The sequence below is a fragment of the Gadus morhua genome, chromosome 15 (genome assembly GCF_902167405.1).
Source record: "Gadus morhua chromosome 15, gadMor3.0, whole genome shotgun sequence".
In the NCBI taxonomy this organism is placed as follows: domain Eukaryota; kingdom Metazoa; phylum Chordata; class Actinopteri; order Gadiformes; family Gadidae; genus Gadus; species Gadus morhua.
Window position 1 is genome coordinate 3,599,867 of NC_044062.1, and position 25,860 is coordinate 3,625,726.

The window sequence follows — 25,860 nt, forward strand, 5'->3', positions numbered from 1 at the left end:
CCCCGGCCCCGTTCGTACCTGGGCGCACGCGGCTGTACACCTCAGCCACTGTGAGGTCACATGCTGTCACCCGTCACCTGTCCGTCTCCGGGCAGGTTTCCCCGGCGCTGGCTCCCTCTCCCCTGGGCGGAGGTGTCTGTCGAGCCTCCCGGGGGATCCGTCCCCGTCCATCACATCTTTAACTCTGTGCCTCGCCCTCGGGGCTTTGGCTGTCAGCTGATTTTTACACAGACTGACAACCCTGATTCTTCACACACGATAGCTAATGTCAATGTTTGATTTATACGTAAATATAGCAGATATGTATTCGGTTTGATATCAATAAACTAGGTTAAAAAGAAAAACAACCATCCTTCGGGGGTGGGGGAGAGAGGGTGTACACGGGTGGATATTGCTGCAGGCGTTTGAGAGCGTCTTTTAGAAGATGAATCAAACCCGTATAGGCCAACCTGCACTGGAAGACAATTCTAATTAGTGCGACTGAGACAGCCTCTGGGGAAATCTGATGTCTGCTGTCAAGAGCAAAAATGATGGTGATTTATTGAAATGAAGTATATATCATCATAATCTTTGGTTATCTTTCACAACACAGGGATTTCATTGGAGATTAATAAACATGCTTTGCAGCAACAAAGCATGTGGCAGGCAGGCTGCGGATGAGCAGCAGATTCATGCTGTATTCATCCCTGATCCCTGGATCCAACTATAGGATGTAAACCGGAGGAGTGACGGGTTGTGAGGATGTGAGTCCCAGCCAACGGGTCACGGGTTTGAATCCCCCGTGTCTAACTTTAGGAGCCCCTGAGCAAGTGGCCCGGCCCCGACCTGCTCGAGAATGACAAGTACCTTTTCATTTAGGTTCATAAATCACTGTCAATTCACTTTGGGTAATTGACATCAAGGGGTAAGTGGTCAACATGATTACGCAGAGGAAATAAAGTTACGTGGCGTACAGGCCTTCGACTGTCTGTCTCTATCTGCTTTATTCCTCTTTAAAGATTTACGGACGGAAATATTCTTTGCGGTTTATATGATTTAATTCTTGTAGAACACGACAGCTTGCTATAACGGTACCATGTTAGGACTTAGGAGACAGCCTATTTCTAGTGACTAGTTGAGCACAATGCTGCGGGCATTCAAAGGAGTTAGAATTTCATTATTTCGCTCTGATTAATTACATTATTCACCGTGGGTTGCGGTGTTAGTTACATTTTCCACATTATTCTTCTTTCACTCATTTCTTTTGGCACACCTCTGGTAACAGGAGACAATGTCTCACTTTGAAAGAAATACCTTGGATATTAGCATTCAGTTATAAGTGTGAATGCTTTCCTCCCCCACATACTTATGTAAACAACATGTGGCATTTAGTTTAACAAGAAAGCTTGTTTATTCAAATTATTATAAAAAAAAGATTGCGCAAATAAGTTGGCTTTCTACCCCCGGGAGCTTCAATTTGATGCAGTGAATAGGCCACAGTTTTTCGCTTAATTAAAGTAATCGCTATTTATTTTAGATTGGCTAAAGATATAGGCACTGATAGTTTATCAAACGAGCTCCATGTCAACACATGGAGCTCCCCACTTTGAGAACTTTGCTGACTGGCAGTATTGTGTCTGCTGGAGGTTGAAGCAAGGGCAAGACGAAGGACAGCGTCCACCATATGTCTCAGACTCAGGGAGGGTGAACTCTTTTTTTTTGGTTGTTGCAATCTGTGTTCATCTTTTTAATTCACAAACCTTTCGAGCGATTCTTTGAGGCGTCTGTTTAATGTTTAATTAACTTAAAGGTAAAGCCGAGGAAGAATAACTCGATCACTACGACGTGGGCAGTCCGCCAGCTCGTTCACTTGTTTCGTTGACTTAATTTGCGCCAAACGTCAACACTTGTCAGGTCTCTAAAATTAGACTTAACGTGTTGCCGGAGGGCACTGTATTTGTGTGTGTGTGTGTGTGTGTGTGTGTGTGTGTGTGTGTGTGTGTGTGTGTGTGTGTGTGTGTGTGTGTGTGCGTGTGCAGAGTGCGTGGTTGTGCATGTTCATCCGTCTATGTGTGTGCGACTGTGCGTGCATGTTCATGTTTGTGTGCATGTGAGCGTATGCATGTGTGTGTGTGTGTGTGTGTGTGTGTGTGCGTCAGACTGCTTTAGCCAGCCTACAGTCCCTGGAGGTCACTGTTCATCGCCCGCACCCTGGCAGTCACCTGTCACATGGGTCGCTTCTCTTATGTCACCCGCTACCCCGAAAGCCACAGTGCCACACACACACACACACACACACACACACACACACACACACACACACACACACACACACACACACACACACACACACACACTGCCAAACATACACGCACGAACTTCCTCAAGGAATCGAAGTGTTCTCGTACCGTTCCATCACTTTCTCGATCGGTCTGAGAAGGAAAAAAAAAAGAGAAAATGTGCCCCATGTGATGGACTTAGAATTTATAAAAACCTCATTTAGATTCCGGGCAACCCAGCAGCTGTCCAAAGCCTGGTTTGCTCAGGTAACAACCAGTCCTAACGGAAGTGGAGGTGGTGGCTTCATTAACATGCATTGTTTTGCATCATTGGACCTTTCTGGCGGTATCTGCCTGTTCTGTGACCCACTTTCTCCTAGCTACCAAGTATTTTCAATATTTAGATGGGAGGATATTTATGCACTGCACGGTGTGTGTATATTTCAGGTTGTGTGTGTGTGTGTGTGGTGTTGAGGGAAATAATAAAGCCATTGGTGGATATGATTGATGGAGTGAATCCACAATTGGTTTGACATTTGAAAGATAATTAATGAATTGCTGTCTAATCTTACACTGCAGTTGATTCACTCACTGGCACATGATGCACATAGGCCTACTCACACACACGTACACACACGCACAAGCACACACAGACGTACACACACGCACAGGCACAAACTGAATATATATATATATATATATTCAAACTATATACATAGGCCTAAACACACAAAGACTAAAAGAACATTAAACATCATAGAATAAATTGAAATATGAAAAAGCCCACTTCACTGTTGGTTCAAAGCGGATAACAGCGTTCAGGTGTCGGGTTTTCCGCTCGCAGTGAGTCCGTGGGCACGACGTCTGGTCTGAGTGCCAGCAGCGGTGGGTCCTGCTCGCTTAATGAACTAACAGCTTCAAGTGGACCGCCCCTCAGCGCGCTACATCGATCAGGGCCTTCAAGCACAAAGGGCTTGAGAGGCTCGCGTAATGACAGCTGCCACCGCAAGACGACACCGCTCAGCGGGTCCGGTGGTTGAAGTGCTCCGGCTTTTTTGGCAGCGCCTCGTCAGATGCATTCTGGGTAATAACAGGGACAGAGCCGTGTGTTCAGTGTTGACGCCTCCGCTGTTGTTTTTAGAGGAAGAGCTGAAGAGCTCGTCTAGTCGGCGCAGAGTGGTTTGGTTCCCGTGTGAATTACAGGGCTCTGCGGATGCGCTGTCACTTGACTACTTGTCAGAGCGTCTCCTTACCCAGAGAGCGGTAATGAATAGGATTACATTGTGCTTTGTTTTGTTTAATCAAGGCAGAGCTTTTTATCGTATTCTCCTCTTTTAGGTGAAGCACATGACACGACACTGACAAATGGCAGAAACAAGAAAAGAGCAGAAATAATTGATAGTTTTATAGAAAAAACACAAAACTAATTTGACATAGTTCTAGGATAAATACCCGTTGGAAATGAGAATTCATGGCAATTAACACTTGGGTGTGTGTGTGTGTGCTTATGTGTGTGTGCTTATGTGTGTTTATGTGTGTGTGTGTGTGTGTGTGTGTGCACATTTGTTTGTATCCGTTTGTGTGTGTGTGTGTGTGTGTGTGTGTGTGTGTGTGTGTGTGTGTGTGTGTGTGTGTGTGTGTGTGTGTGTGTGTGTGTGTGTGTGTGCGTGCGTGTATGTTACGTGTGTACTGATGTGTGTGCGTGTTGTATTTCTTGTCATCCGCAGGCCAGGTCTCTGGCGCGGTGGCTGAGGGCTGAGCGCGGCTCAGTAAGTGCCCTGGATCCACGGGCTGTCTGGTTATCAGCCCCCCCGAGTTATTAGCTGTCAGAGAGGGTGGTGGTGGGGGGGGGGGGTTTGGGGCTGGGGGCTGACGGGCTCCGATGCAGTCTTTGGGTTCTGCGGTCACCGAGGTGCTGTGTATGGAAAGACGGTTTGGACAATTAGCATCCCTGGAAGTTTCGGGAGGCCAGACGCCTCTGATCTTATGCTTTGCACAAAGTACGACTTCAGGGATTGATGGAGGAAGCACCACTGGTATTGCTAACTGTTTTCACAGTTCCCTTTTTCTGGATTCACGGCACTTCAAGCTTTTGTTTACGGGAACTAATAAAATCCATGAAAATGCATTATTATCGGTTTAGTCTGTCTTAAAGGTCAGCGCAAAATAAGTGAAGTGCGGATGAAGCTGTCACGTGACCCGGATCATCTCACATGTTAGTTACTGTCACGCTTTGATTCTGAAGCCTAGTTTAAATCCACTGGTGTTAGAAGATGGATGAGCCTGCCCTTTTCTACCCTTCGTTCCTCCTCCATTCTCATGAAAGTCTGTTATGTGTTTTAAAATCCATGGCACAGTAAGACACGGTACCAAAGTTGGACACGCTTGAATTCCTCTTAGATCAGCAAAGGCACACAAAAGCGATTATGTTTCCTTCTTCTTACCTTTCTTTGTTGAATTTGGCTCGTGGTTCCCATGCCGCCTTGTTTCGTCTCTCTTAGCCCAATTCCAGCCTTCTGCGTGACAGAAGAGAAACACAGGTATGTTTCATCGGGACAACGTATTGTTCGCAGCGCCGCTACCAACGCATGAATACATTGACTGTGTTTGGCGGACTGAAGCAGCGTGGTTCTGCGCCCCCCCAGGTAAGGCAGCCAGACAGACTGGGATTGTGTGGGCAACACATCACCACCATTCCATGACCGGACCAACCCCCGGAATTACCATCGAGAAATAAACCAATTTAAATAAAGTGAATCGGCTTCAGACGTTTTAAAAATACTTTTGTCTGTGCTCGCATACATGATGTGCGTGCATAGCCAAGACAATGGACGACAATGTTTTTGGAGGAGCGCTGGTAATCTCGGTCTCAGTGGGGAGAAGGATTTCAGCTAGGGTGTTTTGAGAAATGTGCTTAAATGTCCGTAGCAGGCGGTGGGATTTGCGCGTTTGGCTCAGCCCCGGCTGTTCAGTGGGCCGGTCGGGGAAATAGAGCTGGGAATGATTTCTGGCTGATGATCTAGGCGGGCGCAGATGATAGAGGCAACATACATGGCCACAAATAAACACGCCTCACGTGCCTCCCGCTTTCAGAGGGTTTGCGCAGAGGACAAATGTTTAAGGGAGGACCTTGATCCACCACCGTAATGTGTATGCATGAGAGACTAACACACCTGAAAGGTCGACCTTGAAGAAATACCCTGAAAGGAGCATTCCACAGTCGACTACTGACCTAATCTTCCGTACCCAGACGTGATTTTTCACAAGCTTGCAGAAGGTCTGGGGAGACTATCTTTGTGAGTTGAATTTGTTTCTTATGCAAAATTTTAATCCTAAAAAAATTCAACAACCCAAGACCTTGAATTGTGGTCCGGATGGGGAGGCGGTTGCAAGCGTAGTGGAAAAGCAAGCCAGGTTAGCACTATTGACGTTATGGACGTGGATCGGTCGATGCAGGCCTAAGAACTATGAATAACTTTACTTTCTAGACACGTTTTGCCTTCATAATGGCTGGAATGCAGGTTATCAACATCATGATGAAAATAGATTTCCCCGCTCTTTCCTTCATTGAAAATACAACAAGTCACAGTACATAGCTGTGTCGGTGTGTTAGAGATGCAACATCAAGACACGTGCATCAAAACACAAAAGTTCGGTCTCCAAGGACCCAGTGGAGAATCCAAATGATAAAAAAAAAAAGGGGTTGGTGTGTTTGACTCCTGGAAACTCCTGCTGAAAAGTCCTGGTTTGGAACCACCAACGTCAGCAGTCTAACTGTCCTACCAGCCTGCCCTTGAGCAAGATGCATTACCCCATTCTTCCTGCTCCTCCCTGCCTCTGCAATTCAATAAGTCATTTTGGATGAAAGCGTTGTGGTAAATAGCAGGAAAAATGGCTGACCATGATCACTGTTTCACTGGGCGGCTGACCTTTGAGCAACACATTGGTCTTATCGTCAAGTTCTTATCGCTTATGGTTCCAGCACAGAGGTAAATCAGACCGACCAATGTCCTACCGACTTACCACGGCCTTGTCCAACAGTGTTAGGGAAGAACTTTAGCGTGCTGTCCTGGTGTTTCCAGGAGATAAACACAAGATTATGGCGCAATCATTGTAGGCTGTTTTGTCCTCTTAGCTAAATGGCTTTCTTAATTAATGGCCGCCACTTGAAGCCAGTGAATTGCCTGCTTGTCCTCCTTTTAGATGTGATGAAAATGGGGGAAACGATCCTTATCGCGATTAACTATGATGAAAGGTCCCTTATTTTAATCGGAGCTGGGTTTGAAAACATGGATGAACACCCTTTAATTCCCTTTCTTAGTTTGAGAAGAAATGTGGGATTAAACATCAACCATCAACAGGTGTATGTGATGACCTTGTGAATGCTACCCATAGCTGCGGGTGGAGACTTACTGGGGTGGTTGGTGCAGATCAACGGTGGATATTCACACCTCTGGATGGTAAGTGGCAAGCCTCTCTCCTCAGAGCTGGGCCCTCTGTGTTCAATAATTGAAGGCAGCACAGAGGCAGCAGCTGCTATCACAAGAAAAATAGCATTTTGTTACAAAAAAAGTGCTGTGACGCACTCCCGGGCTGACAGTTTGAGGCTGTGAACAAGTGGTACCGCAGCATAGTCGAAGTGGCTTTTTAACGGCGTATTTTGTTGAACAAACAGACAATCGATCGAACGCTAGGTTAAGTGTTCTGTGTCTAAATAGTATTAATGTAACGCGGTATAATTACCTTGAATGTATGCAGTGAATGTTAAGTGAACAATACATCAATTAGAGCTATTCCCAACATACCTTTGTGTGTTCAATATTCATAATTGGACGTTTTTCACAAACCAGAATAGAAACTAAAGACTTGATCCAGCTATTCAAAGAGTGCTTCTTGCAAGTCTTGTTTTCTACTCTACGAAACATTGAAATTGGTCATTTCTTAAATAAAAATTATCGAAAGGAGTATTTTGTATTTATCAGGCACTTACCTGTTTAACTGACCAGAGTGCCCTATATCTGTAAGTAAAATCACAACAAAGTCAGGACTGTTGAAATCCTTGAAGTATAAACTACAAAGGATGAATCAATAAACACTTTCTAAAGACTGCATGCAATGTGGTTATTTATATGCAACTATGGATGAGCACTTTTTCAACATCTGTAAAAGAAAAAAACATTGAACACATTTCGGGCATTATAAACATATTTTTGTGTGTGTCTGACGTATTCTTTCAAATTCCATTTTCATTTTTTGTTATTATCTTTATTTTACCGATATTTAGTGAGAGGACATGTTTAGTGCCTTTTATTAAACTCTATTATTTCAGTTCACAAACTGAGTTTAGTCATATCTAATTAGAACTGCTTGGGGAGTTTAAATGGCCATTTTAGGAGGGGGTGAAATAATAGCGTTTAATAATAATTAAAAATATATATATTATCATCGTTTTTGTTGATCAAACTATAATTAGGATTAGGATTACCTGCTTAGTCTTCATTTCTGTCCGGGAACTACACTCTTAAAGAGTCAGCCTTCAGGTGTACTAGTCACAAAAGAGAGGCACAAAAGCTGAATCACAGACCTCAGCTGTGGTGTTTAAAGCACGGACAAGTACAGTATGTTTTATTGTTGTTAATTTCATTTAATGCCACTTGTCAGAGCATGAATACCAATCTCCACATTCCGGTTCCTTAATGCGTTGTGAATTAATGAAGCTGCAAAAGTTTTTAGTACATTTAATACATTAATATGGTAATAGTGTGATAGTTAATGAGTATATGGGCGGAGGTCTTACCTCTTTAAACTCCATATCATTCTCAGATTCACAAATCTGTTTAACTTGAGAATGGATTAGGAAACAATGTATTAGTCGTAACAACAACCTGCGTCCATTTTGTTGTTATCCAATTGCCGTGTCCAATTTAGCGAGAATACTGTGAAAATAAAGCGGTTCGCGACGAGTCCGTTGTCTTTATGAAACTTTTTAGCAAACACGGTATTAAAAGTTGAAGACATTGAACCTCAACAAGCAACATGCAACATTATAAGAGTTTATGAACACCTATTTAAAGAGGCTAACACCACATCCTGGATTGTTTTTTGTGTTGTTTTTATTAAATGCTTTATGTACAAATACATATTAGGAAAAAACCAAAGCACTTGTTTAGAAACTACACACTGTACTGTGCACTCATGATTGGTCGGTGCCCCAACAAACAACACACATTTTCTGACATCTCACAATGTGAAAACGGGTTTAGGTGCTTACTTAAGTGTCAATTCAGGTGGATTGTAAAGTAGTAAGAGTTTCAAATGATCAAATTCACATTTCGCATAAAACCCATGCCATAAATAATGCCTTTGGATTTTGGACATTTAACTTGTGAAACGTGAAAGTACATGCGGTTGGTTGATTCTAGTTAAAATATGATTTCTGGGAGTTCATACCAGTGTTTAGCTTAGAAATAGTATTGATATTGTTTTACATGGTGATACTTTCAGTTGCCCTAATTACCCTACTGCAGTAATATTCATGTTCTACACAAACATTAATCCTAGCTGAATTGTGTCATTAATTGTGCAATTCGTTTTTTGAGAACTAATAATATTATAATAAATTCTAGATGTACTGTATATCACAAGTGCAGATACATCTTTTTCCTACCTCAATGACCTGTGTAATGTGCTGTAGATTAAATATGATAATTATGTTGTTTATCTAGTACTGTGCAGACCCAATCACTTCAATTGGACACATAAAAGATCCAAAACCACAATCGAAAAAGTATGAAATACGGTATTTTGGCAACATGTTATTCTTCGGGAACACATTCACTTCTGCTTGGGCTTTGACCTGTTTACCAGCCCAACTGTTTTTTAATCATCCAAACCCTGAACTCTGATTTCTTGGGGGGTTCTGTCAGTGCATCAGAACAATGCCCTTTTAACATCGGTTGTTATTATGTGATATATTTTTTTTCCGGGTTTATGCCTGGATATCCAAGTCATTTAGGTTCCACTGAGGTTCCCTCCATGTCACATAAATACCAAATCCACCGTCAACAGATAAACATGAGGCAAGTAAAAGAGAACATTGTATTGTAAATCGAAAGGTCAGATTATTGTTGGCTTTACAGTATTTTTGTCCACCGAAAAAGGAAATAAAAACGGCTTTCGAGCAAATGGATGATGGCAGGAAGAGCCGTAACATTTTATGAGGGGGGGGTGCATAAAAAAAACGAAATCAACCTTCAGTATCTCCCATAAGGATGTTCTCTGAAACCTCCTCTCGACAGACGGGCTGTCGGGGCTTTGCGATTGGGCCGACACGCCGCCCAGTCCTCCTCTGCAGCGCAACAGAAACACCACGTGTGAAAGATTAAACTACTCGTACAAAAACACACCCACATTTACCACAGTGCCATGGAGCGACAGATCTTTGTTTTTAGAGGCGCTGGGACCCAGGAAATGAAAATGAACTCTGCCACACTCTCGTCACATCTCTCTTTACGTGGTCCACCTCTTCCCTCTAATCTAAAACGTGTGCGAGACGAATAGGCAGAGCCCTTTCTGGCGTTGACGAGATGTGTGTTTCTTGTCCAGCACGCCTTTAAAAAATTAATTTCAATAAATGTGTCTCTCCTCTGTTTGACCAGAGAAGCCAAACTTGGCTCCGTCCTTCAGGGACGAGCCAAATGACACGGACATCAACAACCGACTGGGATTAACATCGGTTGTATATATATATATATATATTAAAATCAAAATGTAAATAAGATGTTGTGTCCTTGGAGCATTACATCAGATCATTTGTTTTCGCTGCTGTATTCATTGTGCTGCAAATGAACAACACCTCGAAACAAACCAAGTGTGACAACACGATTATGTGTCGAGAAGGTTCTTTGTTTTTGTGTGCGTGTGTGCGTGTGTGTGTGTGTGTGTGTGTGTCTGTGTGTGTGTCGTGCGTGCGCGTTTGTGTGAGCACCTGCAGTATGTCTGCGAACGAATGTGTGTGTGTGTGTGTGTACGTACGCGCGTGTGTGTGTGTAATCTAAGCATGGTGTTTTATACAAGTCTAGGAGAGCACACAGTCACAGTTGGCGTGTGAGACGTGCTAGCCAAACCCTAGTAGGAAGTGTATGTGTTGCAGATAGCTGTAGCCGGTCGGTCTTAGTATAGGGACTGACTTTAAGTGAGCCGGAACCAAAAGGATTTTCCTTCATCTCTTCACTGTGAAACGTGATCTCTTCCACGGTGGAACGGGACGAGTGATGTCATTGTGACTGTCAGGGGCCAGTCTGTTTCCTCTAATAGATGCTTTTCATGTTTGGGAAGGCAGTGTTTGTTGTTTAACCGTGGGACGACTACTTTATGAATGCATCTTTGGCATTGCGTTTTTTGAAGGTAATACTTCCAAGTGCAATGGAAATGGTTCCAGTCGGATCATAAATCCTCACAGAGAAGACTTTAAGTAAGGTTCGCAGAGACGCAAAGGGAGAAGAAACGGGGGAAAGACTAGAGTTGAGGGTAATTTTAGCTACTCTAACAGTAGCAATATAATACATACAGTGCCCAAGGGATAAAAGGATAGTTTAGGAACATAAATATATACAATCCTTACCATAGTTATTGTAGGAGTCATCACTGGTACCGTGTCCATATTCATAAAATTCTGAAATGCTAAATTAGAATCATAGTAGAAAAAGTAAAGTAAAAAACAGAGTAGTTTAAATATGATATGTGAATATAAGGAAATAACCGTAGTCAATGCTTATCGATCAAAGATCGATCAATAAATTCACATCCTATCACCGATACATATTCTACAAATAAAAATGCTGGCCTGCCTGAGCTCTCTTTGTTTACAAGAATCCTACTATAGACACTCCCAGAACCCCTCCCACTCAAACCACTCTGACACGCCACTCTGACCACTCTAACACCAGACAGACAGCGGGCGGGCTGTCTGGTGTTAGAGTGGAAGCAGAGATGGAGTGGACAGAACAAGGTTGAATTCTGAAAGTCTCCTCGCTACTGACAGGGAGGGGCACAATCGAACACACACCCTTACACAGAATCAAACACACACCCTTACACAGAATCAAACACACACCCTTACACAGAATCTAACACACACTCTTACACAGAATCGAACACACACTCTTACACACAACAGTTGCAGCATCTCTGTTGTGCTGTTCATTTTTTAGATAAAAAAGAAATAGTTGAACATTGAATTTCATAAAGCAATTATAATGGTATGTTTTTCATTACGTTATTGTTGTTAAATAGTTATTTATAATTGTTGATATAAGATAACAATTAATTATCTTAATGGAAAGATAATTCATTGTAAGGATAATCAACCCTTATGGTAATTCGAAAATATGTTACTCGAAGCTATTGTAGCAGACCTAACGCATCCAATATAGGTGGTTGGATGAAAATAGCACTAAAAGTAACATTTTAGTCAAAAATACTGTATTTGATTCAACAATACTGTATTCAATTCCGGAAACACGGTTTTCAACCCTCCGAACACAGCGTTTTCCCTGGGCGTACCTTTTGGACTGGTTGCTGTAGCTGTCGTCGTGGGCGTCGTAGCTCTCGTCGTCGTACTGCCCGTCGTACCCGTCGTCGTAGCTCTGCGGCGGGGGGAAACAAACCGACAGCGTGAACGAGGTATGACCAACCGACCGTCCTCTGGGCCATGCTAGGGCCCCTTACAGTTAGCCAAGAAATAAAATACAATATCGCTATTTTAGCAAAAGACCGAGCTCATTATAACCCCGGCCGTACGAGACGAGGGTAGTGCGAGCGAGCGGTGCGGCAACACAAGCCGGTGTCGAGCAGAGGTATTGATTAACGCTTGCGGGTTTACGAGGAAAGCCTTGTTGACACCTCTCAGGCCCTGATCCAACTCAAATATAGATCTGATCTATCGATCAGCGGCCGGGCCCGAGAAACAAGAGCGTGCGCATGCACTCGTTTTGAGGGCGCCATCGATGTGCCACGCGATAACGGCAAGACGTGTTACAGAGGTTAGCCTAAAACACACAGAACTGAGCTGTTTATTTCCTACCCGCATGGGGGCATTGATTATGTACATCAGAATGGTGATAAACATTGTTTGTCCGTCCTAGGTTAATAATCGTTATTCCCTATCTGGTTTAAACTAATCCATCAAAATGTTAATACCGCTGTTTTAAAACGCCGTAGGGATTGTAGGGAAGAAGTCCTTCCTTTGTACGTTCATATTGGTGCCCCCCTTTCCTGGATGACCGTGCGCTGTTTCTCACGTGCGCTGTTTCTCACGTGCACACCGTCAAAACAAGCGACAGGAGTCCCGATCCACTCAGGGTTGACTCATGCATGACCTTCGCAATGTGTGCCTTTAATAAAAACCTATTATTCTTCATTCAGCCTTGTCAGTTTCCCCATTCACTTAAGTTCTTTTTTTCTCCTTTTTTTTTTAATAACATGGTGTGCAGTACCCCTAAATATATAATAGTTTAACTTAATTAACGTCCAAATCATTGTCAAGCAGTCTTTTGACCAATGGAAATGTGAAGGGATTGAGGTTTATTTGAATGAGCCTAGATTTGACTAAATTAAAAACACAAATTATGTCGCGGATGAAGCAGCTCAGAGAATCCATCTGGCTCTGTTCTCTGTAGAGGGCTTCCCTACGAAGACAAAGAGTCCAGCAAGTCCACTAATTGACTATTTATTTCCGCAATTCTCATATGTCCCAATGCTTCGTGGATGGAGTTCAACTTTTAAATGGAGTCAATAGAATAATTATACGAAAAACAAATCTAGTTTCCCAGTCAGAATGATAAATTACAAGTACTTCAAGCCACTTTACTCTACTATTGGTATTTACTACTTTAGCAGGCTCTTATATCCAATGCGACCAACAGTGAATACAGATAGTTGACATAATGGAGAAGATAGGTGTGTTGGGAATCTCACTCTACAACGCCAACATGTGCTACGGAAACCACTCAACCCAGTCCAACTTCCGGTCGGGCGTCGAACTTCCTGGCTAGCTCCTAGCTCGTACAATTAGAACCAAAGACTTGGGCTTAAAAACAAGCAATTAAAAAACAACAACACTATCCACCTCACCAAGATAGCGTGTTTCTTAGCCCCTCTCTCTCTCTCTGAGGCTTTAGCTTGTAGAACTGTACCTTCTACCAGTGTTCTCCCTGAACCGCGTTAATCAATTAGCCACCAAGCCGCCGTAGGAGGCTAGGAGGAATAAATCAGACGCGGCGACACCAGGGGTGGACGCGGCCTGGCTCAGAGTAATTAGCACCGCGCAGACCTACAGGGGCCCTTGTCCGTGTGCTCTGTTATCCATCGACGTCCTATCGGCCCCCGACACTGACTGATTCGCAGTCGCGGCCCCCGACGAATGAATCTCGCACTGCTAAGTTGCCTTAGCTGTTGCTAGGGAGAATATTGGAAAGAGAAGACGGGCCGTTTACTGTTCGACCAACCGCTTAATACGACTTGGGAGTTTTGCTTCGGTCCAGCGATGCTATAGCTTATTTCACCAACAGCTCTTTAAGAAAAAAGGGAAGATGTATTTTCATCACCTCTGTATTATTTTTGTAAAGAATTATTTTCTGAAATCATGGTTGAATTGTTTTGGCAACAAAGACAAAGACAAAATGTTTTCAGTTAATGTTAACTTCAGTTAATGAAAATGTTAATTTCAGTAAATATGAAAATACTTAGATTGATAAAAGATGTTGCGTCTCCCTGTCTTGACGCATGAGTCTTTAGACATGAAGTTGCTGGATTACTCACCGGCGACGTATCCTAATTTGTCCTCGTTGCCTGTTATTAAAGTTCTCTACAGAGATGTAATTGCAGTGTTTAGCCGAACCACTCTCCTTAAGCAATTAACTCAGCCGACTTACATCTGCAGTAAAGGGGCAGCCGGCTACTTCTAGCATCTGGGAAAGAAAGAGATGATACATTGAGAAAAGATTTTCTCTGCACTCGACTCTGCTCTTCAGGTTTGGTGGAGCTCTGTGGTGAATCACATTAAGGCTCTCACTGCATCGCATCTTCTGCAATGTTCTGCTTTCAGCAAGCGCACAGTTTATGCCATTCTGAAGCTAGCGATTTGTAAAATCCTGATCTGCTGTCAGGGAAAGCATATACCGTTTTTCAAGCACCACTGGTTTATACCATGATAAGGTTTGGAGGGGATTTGAATTGTGATATGATAAAAGAAATAGACAGATGTGTATCTGTGCCTTTGTGTCTGTTTCTATCCGTTTACCAACTGCCGCAACTGCCCCCTTTTGGCTGGCATTTTTATTTTTTTAAATAATTGCTCTTGGCAGGGTTTTTTCGTGAAATACTTGGTTTATTTATAGTCTCCAGTCACATATATATTATAGTTATAGCACACCATAAGCAGCACAGTTTAAGTCCTGCCCCATGCCAGACACGCTCACACACACACACACACACACACACACACACACACACACACACACACACACACACACACACACACACACACACACACACACACACACACACACACACACACACACACACACAGTGCATTTCTATGGACAGACAGTGCCCTCAGATAATAATGGGATTTTCTACATATCAGGGAAAGTGATAAAAAAAATGAAAAAAACACAATAGGATAACAAAATATGGAGATATCGGCCACGAGTTGGAGCAATAAATCGCAAGAAAATGCACAAGCAAACCGTTCAACGTCGAAAGAGTTTGTTACATGCCCTTCTATTTTTCGCGAACATACAGTTTAATGAAATTAGTTGAAAATGGCTGATGCAACACATTGCAGAGAGCGCAGTGTTTTAATTAAATGTAGATGAAAAAGATTCAGAAGCAATCAAAAACGATCTGTTTAATCCAATTGTCGGTGTGTTAATGCATTAAGGAATTAAGCGTGCACTGCTTGCAACACCGTTTAGGGGGAATATATTGAAGAAAGCGTGGTTCAAAGCACAGCAGGTAAGTTATGATAAATAAAACCCAACCTCTCATGACCATAGGTTGTTATGTTGGCTGGCATTTGCTATCCAGATGGGAGATCCTTACAGTAGCTTAATGAAGCTTAACAAAGATTTATTATGGATGGGGGAGAATCACATTTTCTAAGGCAAACATATGAAGTCGGCCCCAATGTGGATGAATACCAACTTAAGTGCAACATTCCGACACGGACTACAGTATACCACTGTGTATTAGAATATACTACGGGGTAATAATGTGTACGAAAAAACCTACTACAGTTTTCACCATCAAGTACTTATATCAATGCCTACTAAACCAGGCTACAGTGTACCAATGTCTACTCACACACACTACAGTGGACACATAATTGTGTATACTCAAAAACACACCACAGTGTACACTTCAGTATATATACAGAAATACACACCAAACGGTACACACCAGAAGGTACACAGGAAAACACACCACACTGTACACACCGATATGTATACAGTAAAACAGTACAGCGAGCCCTAATGTGTACACTGATAAAAGACCCGACCGACGTGCCTTCGATTCTCCTGCGCTCGCATGGAAATGTTGTTATTGGAGGCAGAGTCGACACAAAAACCAAGGAGGCTAAAGCATGAAGCCATTAAAACCAACCAATGCAGCACTATATAGGAACGGGCCTGGCCCGTATAGCCCATCCATCACAACCAAAGACCAAAGCGCATAACGACCCTAACCCTTCCTTCCAATTAAACGCCTCAACAACAACAACAACAACAACAAACATCCCTTTACCACGGTAGACCAACATTGATATGCAGCGGATGGTATGTATGCAATGTTTTCCCAATGTGCGGTTTGCCCCCACACACCCGGAACAGTGTTTCCCACAGACCAGGTAGCAATGTATGGTTGTGGTGGTGGTGGTAGGGGGGGGGTGGCTCATCATTCGCGTAATCGGGCAATCGCGCAAAAAAATATATTTCAAAGTGGACCGACCGACTTCCCGTTCTTCCCGATCTCCAGTCCCTGCTGCAGAGCGAATTCAAATCGCCGGTGTGGGTACCGGATTGACTCGGCTTCCAGATCGACTAGGGTTCCTGCGCTTACAGATGACGTATCGACACTTGACGTATCGACACAAGCCAACGGACAAAACCCGGAAGGGTTGTTTATAAACGGGGCTCAATCATGGACATAAAAAGAAGGCTCAATCCGTTTTGGTTTTGATTTCATTGAACGCAGACCGTTCTTTCGCACAAACAAAGCCATTGGAAACACGTCTAAAAGCACTGATGAATGCATATGTAACCCAGTTCCTGTTAGGGACTCTTATTCTGAAGGAGGAGAACGGAAGTGTCTGCGTGTGGGTCGCTGTTTTGACTCTGTGTTGGGAGCGCTGGAAATAAAGTGGATTGCCCCGTTCGGTGAATGGAGTTAACCGATTCTTCTTTTATATATAACCCAAGTATATGCAACAATAATTTGTAGATTTGATTATTATTCATAGATTAGAAAACAAAAGGAGATCGTTAATACTTGGGAAAGACAGCGTTTCCAGGAAGTGCGTCATGATTGCCCGTCTAGGACCCCGAGTCAATCCGTCACCCACACCGGCAGAACGGGCTGGGGGACTAACACCGTAATATATATAAACTATTAACGCATTTCACATTAATCGCAAATATCCCGCTGCTTCGGGTTTTCCTTTGTAGGCGCGTTGAGAGGAGGAGCGGGCGAATCCGCTGTCAGTGCGTGTGCAGTGTATCAGTGATACGCGGGTTTATCCAATAAGTGGTAGTGCACCATTGGCATGTATGCGCGCTTGTCTCTGTGTGCGTGTGCTTTCGTGGACGAGAATGACAGGGATTGTTATAGGGTGATGAATGAACAGAACAATATTTATATTTCAAAATCGCCTATTTTTTACGCGATTTCAAAATCGCCTATTTTTTACGCGATTTAAAAATCGCGTAATTTTAACGCGATTTTGCGCTTGGTGTTCATTCTGTGGCGTTGCGCCACACATTTAGCCTGGCTCCGCCCGCCTAAGTATTTCCGCTCAATTTGAATTTCCCTTCAGTACTACGTCCGAGACTGTGGTATAGAGTGGCGAAGTCACGCTCCTTCCGGTAGAGCCCATGGGACCGATAAATATGAATGGGCTTCAATGGAGAGAAGGTAATTATTTTCTGGGCCCAGTCTTTATATGCCCTGGATTACACACATGTTGTTTGTGGATTTAAATGATAATTTGTCAGCTCTTGTTGACGGCCATCTTCACGCACAGCGTCGCGCAACGTGATTCCCGGCCAAACGTTAGCGATTGGTTATGGCAGATCCAGAATGGCACTGAGCAGATTCCAATAGTTTTGAACTTCAACAGACAACCGCCTTCAAGTGAGTTAACGTTTGTCAATTGAGTAGGCCCAGACTCTGTACAAATGAAATGAAGTACGAAAGTCTGGTAGGACCAGGCTACCACACATTGGTCTATGCATGGGAAACACTGCAGGAACACACTGCACAAGCCGTAAGTCAATACTATCCGGTAACAGGTACCACCCCCCCTCCCTCCCGTTTCTGCATAATATCACTTTTTTATGAGGCTGACAACATGACAGACTCCATCAATCCCGAGCGTCTCCCCTGAGAGATGGGGGGGTCTTGATGGGACGATTAGCACTAAATTATGGAGAAATGGAACGACTGCATGTCCGCGCGCTCTGGGTCTACGAGTTAGACCGTAATGCAACGCAACGCAACGTAACGTGTACGTTCCTGATGGTTTCTCCAAGGAAAACCGACCGGATACACGTTTCAGCCCGGTTAAAGCACAGCCGAAACAGATTTGAGATAAAATAATCTAACATTTCAGGTTTATTGGGCTGTCGTAGGGCCATGTTCCGCGCAGCATACAGCGTTTGAGTGACGATGTGATCCTAAGTAGCCTAGTCTTAAAATAACGAAACGAAACCGCGCACTAACCTGTACATTATCGACTGGTACCATAACCGTGCCTTTCTATCTATTCTATCTATCTATCTTTATCTGAGCCATGCTTTTTGAAATACTTGTTTGAGTACTTCTTTTGCCATTGTCCATTTACTCCTTTACACAAAAGACTCGGACGTTAAAGGGAGCAGCAGGACAGCTGGATGTCCGATCTGACGTTGCCAGGTTACGACGCGTCTCCAGTGCGTCTCCAGGTCAAGAGCAGCTAAGGTGTTGCAATATCCGGCATTTATTTATATAGTGAGCGGTAGGAATAACCAAAGGTGTGAGCGCTGGAGCAGAGGATTAACCCAGGTCAGCTCTGCAGAGGCAATATCTATATTGAAGCAATGGTTCCGATCATGAATTATAAACGATATGAGTGACATGTGATTGTTCTTTCATCCCCCCCCCCCCCCCCCCCCCCACCACCGCCAGTCCCCCCTCCCCCCTCCCAAACCCTCCCCCCCCCCCCCCCCCGGCTCTCTCTCTTGTCTCGCCCTCTGTCTTCTCTTCTCCCTCTTTCACTCCCTCCCCATCTACGTCTCCATATATTAGAGGTACGTTTTTCCCGCTGAAGTTCCGAATCGATACCGCCCACGATAAGGTCCGATAACAAACAGTATCAGTGTCCCAGACTGACAATTAGACAGAGTCCATCAATCTGAGGCACCTCTGGAGACACACAGCGTCACGCGATAGGGAGGCAGAGAACATATTTCCATCTGCACATTCAGTCACGTTGGCAGGCGATCGTTGTGTTTTTTTTCCGAGAGCCGCGTACAACGCCGAGGATAGGGTTTGGAACAACAAACAGGCACACAACAGCTTGTCCATGTCTGAGTCTGTGTCTGTGTCTGTGGTCTCGTCTGTGTCTGAATCCTTGCTTGGGGGTCTCGACTGTATGATGTGGAAAAACAGCGGAATATAAAAATGTGCGCTGAAGGTACAAAAATACAAGCAACGTGAGATCGGGGGGGGGGGGGGGGGGGGGGGGCTGAGGAAAGGAAGAGAAATGTTCAGAGGGAACTTGATGCCATAATCCCCCCCTACAGCTCCTTGGCTGTCACCCTACTTCCCAACCTCCAATTACAAAAAAAATGGACCGGCTTCTTTTGACTACACATAAAATACACAGGCTCTCCATCAGAACTCAATTTGGCTTGGTAATGAGTCTGTGCGAGCGCATTTCCCCATGCAGACAGGGCCAATCTCAAATTGCCAGCGCATGCGGGAGCGTTGCTTAACAGGGAATCTCAGAGGAAATAGAGCAACAAAAGTGTTGCCTTTTTGCATTTGGATAACTTCACCCTACCTTTGTAACAGTGACCTTGGCGTTGTTTTTTTCTCGGTATCTAAGGATGCATAATTTAAACTTGAACCTTGAAGTTCTCTCAGTACACTTCGCTGGATTCCTTTGTTACCAAAAAGCCCGGCTGTTGAAAAACTCCTGAAGCAATGGTGTTTAAATTGGTCATAAGGACACCGTTGAAACTACTATCCCTGTGTGAATGGATGGGGGGAGGCTGGATTTAATTGGTTTAAGTTTTGTCTATGTTTAAAAGATTTGATGTCTTGCCTATGTTTCAATCGTGTAATGTTTTGCAGCTATGTTTCATTCTACAGCTTAAAATAGGCCGCACCGGATGAGGTTACACTCGGTAATATTCACTCTATTTTGAATGACAAAGAGCCTAGAGTAGGCTAGCTATCTATATCACGTAGCGCACCTTGTAGCTGTAAATCACTTTCAGCCAATTCAGTGCAAAGTTGTCACATTTTATTGTGACAGTACTTTATTGTGCTGGTCCTGAATACATTTCAATACATTAAAATAATTAGCTCTTTGTTTTTCGCATCGGATACGTTGATAGAGTGTACATGCTGCATAAACTCTGCCGGGATACTGAATGTGAGAAGTCGGCCTACTTACGTAGTCTTCGTAGGACTCATGTGTGATCGGTAACAGTGGGGGCCGGTATCCAGGCTTCGCCGGTGCCCCCCTGCCCCTGTGGGACGGTGTGTCCCTGGTTCCGGCAGCGCTGGCTGGGTTGCTCTGAGTCACCAGGGCTCCGCGAGAGGCCACCGACCCTCTGCCAATGCCGCCACGGCCCCTGGTGAAAACAGGCAGAAATACAGGCAGACGATTAAGCACACATACAGGCAGCATAGCCAAGGCAATTATCAATTGTTGGATTTATTTCAGATGAAACGTTTTTCGCCTGCTGGCAGCAAAAGCCAGCAGGACCAAATGTACAATTGCTTCTGCTCTTTCATGGCTGGTGGTATTGACTAATCTTTAGTCAGAATATAATTGTTTTTTTTGTAGTGGATTTTTCCGGCATGCTCAAGGCTAACCTTCAATAGATATAAGACTGATTGCTTGGGGTGAACTGTCTGGCGCGGGCAGATCATTATTAAGTTGTAAATGTGAATTTCACCGCAGGACCAAGGTAAGAAAGAATGTTGCCGTTATTTTTAAATTTTACTGCAGGGTTAGAGGTCCAATAATTAAATGGAGTTAGAATAAAGTATTTTCTTTGGTAAATCCTCATTAGTACTATGATGTAAAGGTTGATATGGAAATCTTTATCAACATACCAGCGCACAGTAGTGCACAACCGACAAATGTCACGTATGCATCATGGGATTGTTTTCTTACAGATACTCTGCCATATGGAGAGAACGCAAGAGAGATATAGTACTGTAGAATCCTAAATCAGAGTAAATATATCGAAACCTAGTCTAATGAAAACTTTGCATGCACTCGCATGAGAAACGCTTTGGCAGTTTCAAACACAACTATGTCTCCTCTTGAAAAACATCGCTACTAACATAATAACTTACATTCCAACTCCCCTATGCTTTCAAAACCGAGGCGGCCATTGCAATACGATGTTGCGACAAACAAGCCCTATTGTTTTGTAGATGCAATGATTAAAGGTGCAACCTCTGTCGCACAAAGCACAACACACAACAAAAACAACAAACAGTCCCTTCAAGAATGCAACACGATCAAAGATCACCGGCTTTTCAATGCGACCAAACTTTTCCCTAGCGATGTTTCACTTTTTTGCCAAACTCTGAAGAGGTGTTGGGTCTATTGAGTCAGTGGAGCGTTGCACCTTGAGGCTGGGGCGAAGGCCGGGCGCAGGGCCCTGGCTGGTGCTGTCCTCCCCCTGCCGGTCTCGTCGGAACCATTCAAGTAGGAGAGCTCTCTCAACTGCTCCTGCCTGATCTCGTCGTTGTAGTCCTGGGGGGAAGCAAACAACACATGTTACGCTTGAGAGGTAGCTTCCTCCTCCTTTCACAACAGATGCTCTCAAACACAGCGATATGACAGCACATTCAGACTCCCTAATAGCCACACGCTCTCGCTCGCGCACACACACACACACACGCATGCAGATGCACACACTAGTTTTTTGCACAGACACACACACACTGGCACACACACGTTTTTGCACAAACTAACAAACACACGCACAGACGCGCGTAGACTAGAGCACGCACACGTACACGCACACACAGACACATTCATACACACGGTTACACACAATTGAACACAAGGACACATGCACACACACGTTTACACGTATCTGCACACACACACACACACACATGCAAACACGCATACACACATCTGCAGGAACATAAGCAGACATACATATGGTATCGCTGCAGGCTAAATGTTCATTGATAAATGGTAAGTCAGTTATGGGTTGAGCGGGACGTTACTCATTTCCCCACCAAAATCGTTTTCGTTTTACTGTTTGGTTTCCACAAACAAATCGACAATTGCAGTTGGTGGATGAAGATGTACTTTTTAACACAAGACGTCTCTTTCTCCATCGCTCACAGCTAGCTTACCAAAGCGTATCACGTTGACTTTGAGACGGGCTCGAGGGAGACGAATTAGAAGCGAATGTATACCATCAACTCACGTAGGAGTGTGAGTTGATATATCAGAAATAAAAACAATCAAGAGAACCAATTTGCGTGATCCATTACTTCCAAATTGTCACGTCGTAAAACATCTACCGCTCATCCGTCAAACACACCAGCGGTTATGACACTGCAGGAACACCGAGCGGATGAGGCAAGATTTCAACGTCTCGTCGACGCCTGAACACGTAAACGGTTTCACTGCGGAGCACCAAAGCCATAGCCTCCTAAATGGGTTACCCCGAGGCGGCCAAGATGTTTAATACCATCAAAGCACATTGTGAGCAGAGCGTCGTGCCTGTTAATGCTACTACCAGTTTGAATGTCAACAAGAATATGTATTAAAGCGCAAAGTTAAGCATTTTCCGCAAAGGTCAGCAGATTAAAGTGAGCCATCGACTAACGTTTACAAACATCAGACGTAAGCACTGATCTGAGATCCTTGGCTGCCTGACAGCATCAACTAAATGCATTTGGAAGGATGTTTTAAAAGCTGTGTGTCCCTTCTTACTTCAACCCTCCCTGATGACCACATTATCAGAGGAGCCAGTCTGTAATAACGCTTTAGATCACTGTTGAACGCAGCCTCCTCAATTATTGAGTGTAGTGGTTCCAATACAAAGTATAGCCTGCAAACACATTGATAGGCCATGCATAATGAACATGCATGCTCTATAGTTAAAATGTTCACTGCAAACTATGAATTGATTATGCTAGACAATATTATACAATACTGGGACAGACCGCGTTCAACATTAAACAATACATGGGGATGTGTTCCAGTAAACTTTTAAAAGGGCCATGCATCATAAAAGAGGAAGCACTATATCATTTGTCGGGGGCCAACCCGGTATCACACGATTTTGTGCTCATGCGCACAAACGTTATTAATCTATTGAATCGTGTCCCAGATTACGATTGTCTGACTTTTTTAGTGCTACACAGAACGAAATGTAAACCAATGCATTCTGAATGGGAGCGTTCGCCGACAATTGACGTGCTCCACAAAAGGAAACGAGAGAGAGAAAGAGAGAAAGGGAGGGACAGAGAGAGAGAGCGAGAGAGAGAGAAGCTTCAGAAGGGGTGAGCGCAGATAGTAGCCTACAGTGCACCCTCTAGTTATGTATCATTATTATCTAGTTATATATATGTCAACATTTCTGATTTGTAAGCAGACCTCCTCAAAAACGACGTTAATTGTCGGAGAACGCTCCCATTCAGACTGCATTGGTTTACATTTCGTTCTGTGCAGCACTAAAAATGTCTGACAATCGTGATCTGGGACACGATGCGCACAGATTAACGTTTGTGCGCATGAGCACGAAATCGCGTGATACCGGGTTGAGGGGGCAGGGTGGCGTGTAGTTGCTATGGGTATTCCTGAGTTACCCGCCTGGGATATATAATCGACTCCCAGCTGAAAGGTACAGGGTTCGATCCCCAATTCACATTCCTGTAGGCATTCTACCTGCTCCCTTAGGCCCCGTCCACACGAAGCCGAAACGGGCGAAACCGTTACGGTTTCGATCTATCCGGTTTCGAAGTATCTCCGTAAAGACGAAGCCAAGCGAAACCGGATAGATCTGTAGAAACGCTGTAGTAAACATTCCAGGCCCATAAGGGGCGCTGCTTCTGGTACACAAATCCAGAAGAAGAAGAGGCGAGCATGCGCATAAAGGCTGCCCCCCGAACCACTAACAACACAAACAAACAGCTCTTCTACGATGGCTACCTAGATTCTCAATAAATAATGGCTTAGCAACCCAAGCAACCCAATCTTTTTTGTTGCGATTTCTGAGACTCCGCGGGCTTAAGAGCCATTGGCTAGGAGGTCGAGGGGTGGGGCGATGACGTCATGGTTTGCGGTTTCAGTCGGTTTCAGGCGTCCACACGAAACCAAAACGAAACCGGATAGATTTGAAACCACCTCCGAGGGTGGTTTCAGAAGTTTGCGGTTTCGGTCAGCGGATTCGCCGGCTTCGTGTGGACGGAAGGCCGAACCGTACAAGACCTTTGCGGTTTCGCCATGAAATCGGCTTCGTGTGGACGGGGCCTTAATGACCTCTATCTGTATTCACTGTCAGCGCTTTGGAGGAAAGCGCCTGTCAAAGTAACACTGTGATCGTAATAAACAGTTAATACATCTACAATCACATGGCCCTTCAGAGAAACTCCTTTTTTTTTTTTTATCTCCCCCTGTTCGTTACATCTCTGTGTCGCGCTTGTAAAAAAAATAAAGAAATAAAAAAGCGGTACTCAAACCATCTAAGTCAGCCATTGGCTAGCTCCGAGGAATTTCGCGGTAGCGTAGCGTCTTGGACATATGTTGTCACTGCCGTGGTCCCACAGCGACCAAACGGTTGTGAACATCTGTCGCATTTCAGCTGATTTATTTTCCCGAGATGGGTTTGTTATGATTGCGGCACACAGTGCGTCTGAGCGTTATCGGTTTTGAGGCGACCATTGGGGAGTCCGTTCTAAAGCCCGCTGTCTTATTTTGTACCAAACTTTTGGTAAAGCGACCTTTGCCCGTCGATTTAATTAACTTTATCTAGCTGCACAGGGAAATTAATTTGTCACACCCAAAGATGAACCACCTTTGGAAAATAAATAATGAGTGTTATCCCGTTGTGTTTATTCTCTTTTTTGTACACATAAGCGGCTGATTGAACGCGTTGTCAATATTTCAATGGGAAAAATGATAGAAGGACATTTGAATCTATTCAAAACGTCTTCTGGAGTTTAAAGACAGCGGCAGTGCCTTTAAATAGGAACGCTATGAGTTAATTAAAAGCAGCTCAAGCCAGGGAAAACTTTGCTATGTACAGAGGAATTAATAGATCTGTGTGTACATAGAAAGTGTGGCCGACAGCGGAGTTCAGACTGTATTGTAGCAGAGAGTAAGACTCCTCTTTCCACTTTCCATGAACTCAGGTTACTCAAGGTATTAATGGAGAACAGACAGAGGAGTCATAACAGCTGCTACAATACAGTCCCCTTGGGCTTGAGTTCATGGAGATAGCAAGACTTATTTTTCAATTCTCCATGAACTCAAGTTCACAGAGACAGTATCATACGAGATATTAAGACTTTTTCTCTCTTTTTTGGATACTCTTCAGCTGGAGCTAAACAGATACAGCTGGACTGTAATTAAGCCGAAAGTCGCGTTGAAATTAAGAGATTTGCTTTTATGAGATGTTAAGGTTGCAATGTGTAGGGATGAGCAATACTTTAAAACAGTGTTCTATCCACTCTAATTTGCTGTGTAACTGTGCGACGCAAACTAGCATAGCACGGTTGGCTGGCTGGCCTGACAGGAGGAGTTCTGGGAGTTTCGATAGGACGATTATTGTCAACAAAGAGAGAGGTACGGGCTGACCCGAAGTATTTATAGGTAGAATATATCAGTTATAAGATAGCTTTAATTGATACTTTTTATTAAAATAACTAACATTCAGCCTTGAATACAGGTATCTCCTGGTTATCTTAAGGTACGAGCTAATTTAAATTTAACACATCTTGACTTTAAACATTCTTCTTTTGAAATTTAAAAAATAAGGGGTACTTGGCTCCCGGCCGAAAGGTTGCCGGTTCGAACTCCAATGACCACATCCTTGATTAGTGAAGCCTAACCCCTACCTTCTCTGCATAT

The 25,860-nt window shown here is 43.9% G+C and overlaps 1 protein-coding gene across 5 annotated transcripts in view; it reads right to left on the minus strand.

Moving 5' to 3' along the window:
- Positions 1 to 3,902: 3,902 nt before the first annotated feature.
- Positions 3,903 to 25,860, minus strand: part of khdrbs2 (KH domain containing, RNA binding, signal transduction associated 2) — a 45,794-nt gene continuing 23,836 nt past the window's right edge. The window contains exons 5-13 of one of the 5 annotated variants that reach the window (XR_003979614.1): positions 21,389 to 21,516; positions 20,197 to 20,377; positions 11,823 to 11,905; positions 10,882 to 10,940; positions 9,510 to 9,606; positions 7,249 to 7,276; positions 6,672 to 6,791; positions 4,703 to 4,774; positions 3,903 to 4,173 (exon numbers count right to left, since the gene is read on the minus strand). Coding sequence is in view for 1 of the 5 variants with exons in the window: in XM_030378581.1 (XP_030234441.1) it covers positions 9,512 to 9,606; positions 10,882 to 10,940; positions 11,823 to 11,905; positions 20,197 to 20,377; positions 21,389 to 21,516 (546 nt within the window). In the remaining 4 variants the exon portion in view is untranslated. The other 4 variants (XR_003979615.1, XR_003979612.1, XR_003979613.1 and 1 more) reach the window with 4 other exon arrangements.